The sequence below is a fragment of the Mustela nivalis genome (assembly GCF_964662115.1).
Source record: "Mustela nivalis genome assembly, chromosome: 7".
Classification (NCBI taxonomy): Eukaryota; Metazoa; Chordata; class Mammalia; order Carnivora; family Mustelidae; genus Mustela; species Mustela nivalis.
The window spans coordinates 16,776,325-16,787,678 of record NC_139026.1 but is presented as its reverse complement, the minus strand read 5'-3'; the positions used below and the strand labels follow the sequence as shown (position 1 = coordinate 16,787,678).

At 44.9% G+C, this 11,354-nt stretch overlaps 1 protein-coding gene, 2 long non-coding RNA genes and 1 pseudogene across 5 annotated transcripts in view; 3 read left to right on the top strand and 1 right to left on the bottom strand.

Moving 5' to 3' along the window:
- HCFC2 (host cell factor C2) overlaps positions 1-473 on the top strand; it is a 66,491-nt gene extending 66,018 nt beyond the window's left edge. Inside the window, exon 8 of the mRNA XM_082739061.1 lies at positions 353-473. Coding sequence (XP_082595187.1) covers positions 353-402 — 50 coding nt within the window. The 3' untranslated portion in view covers positions 403-473. The remainder of the gene's footprint in view (positions 1-352) is intronic.
- LOC309868919 lies at positions 368-1,669 on the bottom strand. 2 transcript variants are annotated; one of them, XR_014313866.1, is made up of 4 exons: positions 1,557-1,669; positions 1,346-1,440; positions 633-1,128; positions 368-451 (listed from the first exon to the last, which is right to left on the bottom strand). It is a non-coding gene; the product is annotated as an uncharacterized lncRNA (long non-coding RNA). The 2 variants fall into 2 exon arrangements; XR_014313867.1 differs by lacking the exon at positions 368-451 and having other exon boundaries at positions 519-1,128.
- Positions 1,670-6,715: 5,046 nt separating this feature from the next.
- On the top strand, positions 6,716-7,160 carry LOC309868770 (small ribosomal subunit protein uS8 pseudogene; annotated as a pseudogene). The gene has a single exon. The product of its transcript is annotated as a small ribosomal subunit protein uS8 pseudogene (transcript).
- Positions 7,161-8,145: 985 nt separating this feature from the next.
- Positions 8,146-9,068, top strand: LOC309869614. Its single transcript, XR_014314289.1, has 3 exons — positions 8,146-8,179; positions 8,417-8,528; positions 8,790-9,068. It is a non-coding gene; the product is annotated as an uncharacterized lncRNA (long non-coding RNA).
- Positions 9,069-11,354: the final 2,286 nt, after the last annotated feature.

Below are 11,354 nucleotides of genomic sequence, written 5' to 3'. Positions count from 1 at the left end.
CGGCCACGGCCCCGCCCCGCCCCGCCTCCGCCGGGTGTGCCGAGCTGCCGCGGCTGCGAGAACCTGCAGAGTCGGCTGCGGGCTGCGGGCTGCGGGCTGCGGGTAGCGGGCAGCGGGCGGCTCCTGCGGAGGCTGCGCGGGGCGGCGAGCGGCCTCTGTGCTCGGCGGGGGCTTCCCAGGGCCGGGACTCGGGCACGCTCTTGAGGTCTATGCGGGTTTTCTTCCCACGGTGTTTTCCCGGGCCTCCGCGAAGCGTGATTTCTCAGGCTTCCCTCCCTTTGCTGCCCCCTCCCTCCCCCAAGTGAAAGCGTCTCACCCGCCCGGCGGTTTTTTAGAAGGGGAAACCAAGGGCAGAAACCGCCCGCCAGGGCGACACTCGAGCTCCCGGGTGGATTTGAATGACGGCTCCCTCCTGGAATGCCTTCAGCACCTCGTGTTTTCCTTGTGTGCCCTGTAAACGTTGCCAAACGCACAACGGCTCCCTCTCGTCGTTCAGATTTCCTCTAAAGATACAGCCCTCTCCTTCAGGTTTAACAGGTTGGTCGGACGAGCCAGCCTTCACCCTGAATTTAAAATGTTGCGTTTCCTGTCCCCTTCCAGGGCCCCCGCCCCGCACCCCCAACAGTCGCTACCTGAGATGTGGCTTTTCCCAACCAGATGATTATTTGGGCCGCAAGACTCCATGCCCTGTTCTTGCCTCTGCAGCCAGGCACCCCCGCTGGCTTTTCCTGACTGCAGTGTGGGTCAGACTTCCCCGGGCTGCGACCATCACAGATGATGGGCTGTGAGCCAGACACCGCCGCGCGCTGCAAAGGACGGCAGGATTTCTGCAACGGGAGCCGGCAATCGCGTTCCCTTTACTTCCACTAAACAAGTGGCCCGGTGCCACATTAAACTTTCCAGCTTTAATCATTTAAAAATATATAGCCATGTTTTATTTATAGAGCTCCTACTGTTTCTCCGCATATTTTAACATTTCAAGAGCAAATAAGGAAGCAATGACAAGTGAAAGCCTCCGAGTTATTCCAAGAGGAGTTAAGTAGCAATGCCACTGTGCAATCAGGCACCCTGACTTGAATTCCAGCTCCCCTCGTACTGTTTGACGACCCTGGCCGCATTTCTTTGCCCCTCCCTTGCAGTTTCTTTTTTTTTTTTTTTTTAAGATTTTTTATTTATTTATTTGACAGAGAGAGATCACAAGTAGGCAGAGAGGCAGGCAGAGAGAGGAGAGGAGGAAGCAGGCTCCCTGCTGAGCAGAGAGCCCGATGCGGGACTCGATCCCAGGACCCTGAGATCATGACCCGAGCCGAAGGCAGCGGCTTAACCCACTGAGCCACCCAGGCACCCCCCTTGCAGTTTCTTCACCTCTGTAATGAGACTGATAGTTGCTCGCTACTTCTTAGGATTGTTTGGAATTAAAGAAAATGCTCAAAGAAAACCCTAAAAATAAAAAAAAAAAAGTTGGCCTCCTATCTTAATACCTTTATATGATATGAATTTCAATCTCCATCAAACTTTAAACTGTCATTTGCTTAAAAGGGGTAAAACTGGCCTACCTTGGACCTCTCCCTTGATGATGACCCATGCAAGTGGAGTTTTCAGAGTGAAATGATGTGCTCAAAGACAGGAAATATAAAAAAAGGAAGTAGTAGGATTGAGAGATGTATGACTAATCCACACACTGGATGATGAACCAAACGCTGCACGATGACTGCTTTTCCTGAGTTCACATGCTCTTATTTCAGTACTGTTGATCTAACAGACATGCTCAGTTCTGATGCAACAACAAGGTTTGTCAGCTCCCACTGTTTATCAAGGGCTGTGTCAGGAGCCTCGGGGCGGCAACGGTGGATAAAGCACTCTCCTTACTCTGGGGCCCTAACTCTAGAAGACAGGGACCTACCTAGTCCATGCCCCTCTGCTGCTGAATCCCAGGTCAGGCCGGCTTGACAACCTGTGTTCTCTGTGCCCTTTACACCTGCATTCAGGAAGCCCCTCAGTAAGTGTTACCCCAATTTTTCATGATCCCGTGATGGAAGACATGTATCACAGTTTAGTTGTGGAAAAGACATTATCTAGACTAATCCAGACTTTCCTTTTTTTCTCTTGACTGTTCAGATATTTTATTGCTTCTAGGCTAATCTAGACTTTTCATTAAAGGTTAGAGGATCAGTGATTTTCTCTTTTACTGGTCCACACATCATAGCTGCCTCTTAACTTATACCATTATTTATATGAGCCATAATTCGGCAAACAACAAAGCAGGATCCTTGGCACAAGGAAGACTTCCGGGTTGGATTTTCCTTTATGACTTTAATGAGGCCTCATAGAATTTCTGTGATGGTAGCGTCTAGTATAGAATGAATGGTCTCTGTTTCCAACTTCCTGATTCTATTCTTGCCCCTTTCTTCTCTGTCTGTTCTCTGAAGTCGAGGCCTGGAAGGATCTGGCTTCTGCTTTTCTCTCCCTCCCCCACTTACACCATTCTTACCCCCTTCTACCTTCAACACACACTGGTCTTGGCTCTGCCACACACACACACATACACACACACACACACACACACACACACACGGCTCTTGTCTTAAAGTCTTAATTGGCTCCTTTTCATCTTTGAGGTCTTATTCTTCAAAGAGGCTTTCCCTCACCCCTCCTAAAGTAGCCCCACCTGGTTACTCTGTAATGTCATCTAGTCATGTCACCTTATGTGAAGGTAAACACTTTTCTCTTCATGCCAATCTACTCAGCCGAACTGGATTGTCTTGTTTATTTACGGTCTGTAAATATATCCAAAATGCGGGCCCCTCCCCTTTTCCCCCATGACTACCACCGTGGCTCAAGCCATATCTCCTCTTGCCAGGATGACCACAGTGACCTTCTAACTTGTCTCCCTGCTACCCCCCTTGCCTACACAGCAGCCAGAGTGATTCTCTGAAAATGTAAATGAGATCCTGTCACGCTTCTGCTCAGAAATCCTCCAGAACCTCCCCAGGTTCCCTCAGAGTAAACGACAAAGCTTTTAGGGTGGGCTTGCAAAGCGGAGGGTGACAAGTGTGTTCATTCTAAGTTGAACCAAGGAAACGATTAATTGTTCTTTGGTCGTAGTAACAACCGGAATCTTTTCAACAATCAGGGACAACCTCTCACTCGGCAGCGACCGGCTTCAGAAAGTCAGCCAATCAGCGACAGCCACACTCCAGTAATCCTGCTTCCTTAGCTAAAGGTCGACTCATTCCCCAAACAGTCCAGCTTCAAAAAGGGGGAATCTCTGAACCCACACTTTCCAAAACACCACGTACGACCACAGATTTCATTGTTCACAGGCTCTGCCTTACAACGCGGCTGTTCTTTGCGTAGCAAGAAATATATTCTGCACTTTTTATTTGTTTCTTTCAGAAATGAATGGTGGCCTTTTCACTGGGCAAGGCCCTATGGGATCTATCCTCTCTCCACTCTCCCTCTAACTTTTACTTTTTACTTTGCTCACTCCCCTTCTCCTCCTTATTTCTAATAGGAATGCTCCTGCCTCACGACCTGTGCATTTACTGTCCCATCTGCCTGGTACCTTCTTCTCTCAGACATCCACATAGCTCATTCTCTCAGCTCTATCCATTTCTCAATGAGGCTGACCCTGATCTAGAAGTCGCAGTTCTGGCTCCCTATCCTCACTCTCCCCTAACTGCTTTATTTTCTTTTCTAATGATACTTATCACCTTTTACAAAGTATAGAGTTTCCTCGCTTATTTTGCTAATGGCTTATTTTCTATTGCTTCCCATTAGAATGTAAGTTCTATGAGGACAAGGATTTTTGCTCATTTTGTTCACCAGTGCATCCCGAGCACATAGTAGGTACTCAATAAATATTTGTTGACTGAATAGATTTTTAATATTTCACCTTATTAAGATATGAACTCTTTGAGAGCAAAGACCTTGTGTTCACCACTGTATACATGGTGCTAGAACAGTGCCTGGCACATACTGGGAGCTCTATAGATCCGTATAGAACTGAATGCATGAGCAGGCATTGGATAAAGCTGTATTTTAATTGATAATGTAAATGACCCTGAAATTACTAAAGCCTGATATGTCATCTCTCTCTGGAGAAACAGTTCATAAACATATTTAAAATTCTCCAAGTTATTATGAAGTGTTAATCAAAATATTGAAAACATACTCATCACTATTTCCCCCTGGATTAGTGAGTTAATTAAGTGGTTTTGAAAATATCTTTGATCAACCTGAGAAACCAACAAGATCCCTTGTTTCTAGGGCTGCTCAGGCCATGGACTAGAGGAAAACTTGTCTTTAATAGGGAAAGAAGCCCAGAAAACGTCCTTTTGCTTCAACTGTTGGGTCTCCTCTGCACTGGCGACCCTGTCTGCAATCTCTCTTTAATCTACTCTAACAGCATGCCCAGATTAATCTTCCTGAAACACAGTCCGTATCATGTTACCTTTACAAACCATGAGAAGAGCTCCCATTCATTTTGTTTTCAGTGCATCAGGTGCTCTGCAAAATCCTACATGTGTTGTTGTCTCAGGTCAGCCCCGCAATGACCTCATGAAATAGGGGTTATTATTATCCCCATTTAAAGACTTGCAAACAGGCAAAGAGCTGCAGAAACCCAGAAATCACACAGCTGGATGCAGGGGAACCAAGTCCCAAATCTACCACTCTGTCTCGGTCTCGCCCCACTGCAGGTTCCTTCTGGCCCCAATCCCTCCCAAAAAATCCTTCCGATTCACAGGATCTGAACTGACATTTCTCTGAGAAGATATACAGATGGCCGACAAGCACATAAAAAGATGCTCAACAGCATTGACCGTAAGGGAAATCCACATGGACACCATAATAAGATACTACTTCAGACTCATTAATTTAGCGATAATAAGAAAGATAAACAGTAGCAAGTGTTGTTGAGGATGAGAAGAAATCAGAGCCCTCCTACGCCGCTGGCAGAATTATAGTACCGGCAGCCGTTGGGGGAAAGGGTCTGGCTGTTCCTCAAACAGTTCAACATAGAATTATTAACTGACCCCACAATTCTAATTCCTAGGTATACACCCAAGGAAAGTGAAAAAAATATATATCTGCACAAAAACTCATACATGAAGGTTCCTAGCAGTATTATTCATATAGCCAGAAACGGAAATAACTCAAATGTCCATCCAGTGATGAATGGATAAACAGAGTGTGGTCTATCCATACAATGAAACATTATTCAGCCACAGAAAGGAGTGAAGTTCAGATATGTGCTCCAGCGTGAATGAACCTTGAAAACATTATTAAAGGGAAAGAAACCAGACACAAGATCACAGAGTAGGTCATTTTACTCACATTCAATGCCCAGAATAGGGGCACCTCCAGGGCTCAGTTGGCTGAGCATCTGACTCTTGGGTTTGGCTGGGATTGTGATCTCGGGGTCGTGAGATCAAGTGGCAACTCTGGCTCGCTGCTCAGAGGGGAGTCTGCTTGAGATTCTCTCCTTCTGCCCCTCCCCCCACATGGTCTCTCTCTCCCTCTCTCTCTCTCAAATAAATAAATAAATAAATATTTTTAAAAATAAAATAAATATAGGGGCAACTGGGTGGCTCAGTGGATTAAAGCCTCTGCCTTCAGCTCATGTCATGATCTCAGGGTTTTGGGATCAAACCCCACATCAGGCTCTCTGCTCAGCAGGGAGCCTGCTCCCCCTGCACCGCCTGCCTCTCTCTGCTTCTCTGCCTATTTGTGATCTCTGTCAAACAAACAAATAAATAAATAAATATTAAATATATATATTTATAATATATATATAATATATATATTATATATATATATAAATATATATACTCTGGTGATATCACCAGAGTAGGCAAATCCATTGAGACCGAAATTTGACTAGTGGCCCTTCGGGATGGAAGGGGGAGGAGAAAGTAAGAAGTGGTAGCTATAGGGTATGGGGTTTCTTTCTGAGGTGATGAAGATGTTCTAAAATTGATTGTGGTGTCTATAAATGATATCTCAGTAAAACCATTATCCCCCCCCAAAATTCTGGCCATTGTTAATATCTTTATGTGTGAAACACATACAAATTCATGAGAAAAGCCCTAAATCTTCAATAGATAAACAAATATAGGGGCGCCTGGCTGGCTCAGATGGTTAAGAATCTGCCTTCGGCTCAGGTCATGATCCCAGGATCCTGAGCCCCACATCGGGCTCCCTGCTCAGCAGGAAGCCTACTTCTCCCTCTCTCACTCCCCCTGCTTGTGTTTCCTCTCTCGCTGTCTCTCTCTCTGTCAGATAAATAAATAAAAATCTTAAAAAAAAATGTACAGGACATAAAATAGAAAACTCACAAGAGAAAAAATACAAATGGCTAATAAACTTGTCTGGAGGGGGAAGGCTTACCTTCAAATGCAAACTGAAAGAAAAAGAAATCTTTCAAATGAGCAAAGAATTTTACAACAAAGATGATGAAGACGTGGTGAGATGAGTGTTCCCATCCAATTATCAGTCAGCAGGCATTGGCAGCCTTTGAGATGTTCTTTCTTACCCTTCCGGGCATTTGGGCGGTTGAGTGTTCCACTCAGGTCTTGACCTCAGGGTCCAGGCATGGAGCCCCACGTGGGGCTTCGCACCCAGCAGGAAGTCTACTTTGCTCCCACTCCTTCTTCCCCTCCCCCAAACCCTACTCCTGTGCTCTCTCTAAAATAAGTAAATAAATCTGCTCTTTCCGCCATCTTTCCTTGCCGCCATAATGGTGTGCATGAATGCCCTGGCAGACGCTCTCAAGAGCATTAACAAAGCTGAGAAGAGAGGCAACCGCCTGGTTCTTGCTAGGCCATGCTCCAAAGTCATTGTCTGGTTTCTCATGGTGATGATGAAGCACGGTTACACCAGCGAATTTGAAATCACTGATGCTCACAGAGCGGGGAAAATTGCTGTGAACCTCACAGGCAGGTTGAACAAATGTGGAGTGATCAGCCCCAGATTTGATGTACAACTGAAAGATCTAGAAAAAGGGCAGAATAACCTGCTCGCGTCCCGCCAGTTTGGTTTCATTGTACTGACAACCTCAGCTGGCCTCATGGACCATGAAGAGGCAAGACGAAAACACACCGGGGGGGAAATCCTGGGACTCTTTTTCTAGGGACATGATACATACGTGCAAATAAAATGCCTCAGTGGACCAAAGAATCAATCCATCCATCAATCAATCAACCTTTAAAAAAGTTCTTACCCTTCTAGTCAATAAATGTGTCATAAGAAAATAATATGTAATGCAGGGAATAAGATATTCAGAAGAGCATGTTAGCAGTAGAAAAAATTGGGGAAAAACTATGTGGTAGGCAGACTCCAGAATGGCCCCCAGTGATCCCCACCTCTCAGCATTCACACTTCTGTGTAATTCCCTCCCCTAGAGTGTGGGTTGGACTTAACTGATTCACTTCTAATAAACAGAGTACATCAGACACAATTAGATTATAAAAAGACTCTGAGTTTTCTTGAGTACCCTTTCTCATTTTCTCTTCAGATAGATGATAAACAGATACCTGTAGATGTCTGTCTCTTCACCTATCTGCCAATGGTGGGAGAAAGAACTGATGTCTCCAACCAGCAGCCAGCAAGGAACTGAATTCTGCCAATAGCCAAGTAAGTTTGGAAGTGGTTCTTCCCCCTTTTGAACCCTGAGATGACCGCAGCCCACCCAACATCCTGATTGCTTCTTTGAGAAGCCCTGAGCCAAAGCCACTCCAGATTCCTGCCCCACAGAAAGTGTGAGGTAATAATCGTTTGTTGTTTCAAGCCATCGAGTTTTGGGGTACTTTGTTACATAGAAATAGAGAACTAATACAACTGGGTTTCTGAAGTAGTAGAATGTTATACCACTTAAAAAGTTTAAGAACTTTTAATAACATGGGAAGATGTTCAGAATACAACATTGAGAACAAAGCAAACTACAAAAAGATACATAATACGATCCCAGTTTTGTAAGTCTATATATTTATATGAACACTTGCAAGGGAAAACCTGCAAGTAAATCTGTTGAGAATCAACAGTTTTCTCTGAAAAACTGAATAGGTGTTCAATGCATGCTCCTTGATTTCAGTTAGGAAATAATTTACGCTGTCCATCTTTATTATATGTCTACCATGTGTCGGCCAGCCCCGGGGAGTCAGAGAGGAACAAAGACCCTGTTCTGGAAGAACTCACTTCTTTTTTTTTTTTTAAATTTTAAATTTTTTTTTTTTTAAGATTTTGTTTATTTATTTATTTGACAGACAGAGATCACAAGTAGGCAGAGAGGCAGGCAGAGAGAGAGGAGGAAGCAGGCTCTCTGCCGAGCAGAGAGCCCGGTGTGGGGCTCGATCCCAGGACTCCGGGATCATGACCTGAGCCGAAGGCAGAGGCTTTAACCCACTGAGCCACCCAGGTGCCCCAAGAACTCACTTCTTGATGATATCTTATAGTGGTTTCTTCTTTGGTGGCGGTGCTGGAGATAAAGAGATGGAGAATAGTAGATGGACTGGCAATACATTTTAGAGGTAGAATATTTTTTTTAATTTAAGTTCAATTAATTAACATGTAATGTATTACTTGTTTCAGGGATACAGGTCTGTGATTCATCAGTCTTATATAATACCCAGTGCTTATTACTACTCATACCCTCCCCAATGTCCATCACCCAGTTACCCCATCCCCCCCACCCCCCTCTGTTCCAGCAATCCACAGTTTGTTTCTTAAGATTAAGAGTCTCTTAGCTTTTGTCCCTCTCTCTGGTTTCATCTTTTTCATTTTTTTTCTAGACTTAGAACATTTTTGTGCCAAAAAAGAACAGTGAAGAAATATGGTTTACTTTTGAGTTATTGGCTTGGCTAACTCGCATGGAGGATTCTGGAGCTAGACTCCTTGGTATGATATCCTGGTGCGATCAGCTACCGGTGGGTGACCTCACGTCCACAGGCTCCATAACCTCTGCATGCCTCATCTCCTTATCTGTGAAGTGATGCCTTTCCTTGTCCATTTTGGAGATAACCACATAACTCAGGCTTGTGGGGAGGCATGAGTTAGAAAAAAGCTTAGAAGAGTGCCTGAAAATCGAAACATCGAAACATTGAAAAATGCCAATTGTTAGCCATTGTTACCATTGTTAGAATTATTGAGATGGGGACAACTGAAAAAAAAAAAATCAAAACTGAGAATGACTGTGACTCCTTAGGAAGTGTAACAGCTATTAATATTTCTTTATTGCATTGGAATCCTGCCATCTTTAAAGGTTATCTAGTTTACCTAGTTATGGGAGTAATTTATATGCTATGTCATCATTAACACCATCATCACTGTGGATTAGAGGTGCCTGGGGAAGGAATAAAAGGGCAGTAAATTTTAATAGGGACTTTAGGGAATGGTCCTACCAGGAAGGGGTGATGAGGCAGGCTGGGCCCCAGAGGGGAAGAAACTGTCGAGAGAGGTCCCTGGAGGGGAGGAAATAGGAGGCCACAGACCTCCCTCCCACCTCTGGGTCCAGGACAGCTCCTAATAAGCTTTTTTTTCCTTTTAAGATTTTATTTATTTATTTGACAGAGAGCAAGAGCACAAGGACAAGCAGGGGAGCGGCAGGCAGAGGCAGAGGGAGAAGCAGGCTTCCAGTGGCACAGGGAGCCCCCATCTTGGGCTCCATCCCCAGACCCTGGGATCATGGCCTGAGCCAAAGGCAGATACTTAACCAACTGTGCCACTCAGGCATCCCATGAGCTCTTTCAGTGGCTCTAAGCACCAAAGAAGATTATGATGCCATGTCTCCCATATATGATTCAAAATAAAAAAGATGCTTCACTGCAAAATACATGGATAAAATTCCCAAAAGTTCTGGGTCTCTCCAAAATGGGCACCTTGATATGTTTTTCAACATCATATTCTTCCTCCCAAATATTCTTTCCTCATTTCATGGGTCTCATTTCTTTATGTTCCTGCTTTATGGGTACCTAAGCTTATTCTCAGTTTGCATGATAAGTAATTCCACCTGGAAAGCTTTGGCCACTGACAAGCACCTGGACAAAGTTATCTGGCAGGTTCTGTGGAGGTTATGATCACCTGTCCTCAGGACTCTAATACTTCCCCTGTCTCCAAGCGAGAGACCATTCCAACACCCATACATTTGACTTGACACTGATGGAGTTCAATGAGAGCCCAACCCAATTAAAAGATACAAAAATATAAGCACAGACCGGATTTACATGACTGAATTTTCTGAGCCTAGAGTGATAGTCCTTTTAAAAGGCATTTATGACCGCACTCTGAGAAGTTGCTGAGTTTTATGAAATCGAAAGGATGTCCCTCCCCACTTGGCACATTCCCCGCCTTGATTATCCTTCCAAAATCGCAAAATAGCATTGTGTTGCCTGGAAAGTACTCTCCCACCTTTGTTTGCTTACTGTCAATGGCACAGATTGATTCGCTGAATTGCTAAGAAATTCTTGAGATCTTCTAGCTCAAAGGCTAGGAACTCCTTACCCAGCCCATGTGGTCTTTGGAGGCAGCACACATATCTTCATTGGGCCTCTCCAACACCTTGATTGGAGGTGGGGAGGGAGAAATTTAAGTTGCTTGGGGGTGATGGTTTCTTTCATTTGCCTCAGCCCCTTTCTTCTATAACACTATTCCTTCCACTCACGCAAACTGACTGAGCTCTGATGACAGGCCCGAATTTTGTCCACTGATGCTAGTTTGACCTCCAACTACCCCAAATAAAAACCCTTCCTTACCCTGGACTGTAAGCTTGACACCAAGGCGAGCAGGTGTCACTCTCTCTCTGGTATCAAAGCTGACAGGAGCTGGTCTGATGGCTGTCACGTGCCTGGCCACCAGCCCCATGGAGAGGCAGCACACAAAGAGAGACGCAGAGAGGAGAGACAGAGGAGGGTCTCTACGAGGTCTGGTTTTGGGTTCTACATGTTGTCTATGCCAGTCCAAGTTGGGTTTTCCTCCCTTGAAAATAAGTCCTGAGTAACGCACCCTGTGCCTAGCAATGTTCCAGGAATAATAACCACAAAGGAGAAGTTAATTTTGACCCTTGCAATGCTGCTCGCTAGCTCCTTTCATCTGGATTAACATATATACCCACCTCTCCACCACAGTTGTGGGTGATGCGCACTGCACAAGAAATCATTACAGAGCTTATAAAAAGGGAGACGAGGCTGGCTCGTATCCAAGAGAGAGCCAAAGGAGGTGGAAGTACACAGAGAATTGGCCTTTCATTTCCAACATTCAATAATCATCCCTCTGGTTACCCATGAGATGGTTCCCTCATCTCCATGAGGCCAAACAGTGAGACAGGGACAGGTTTGCATGATTTCATCTTCATTTCACCA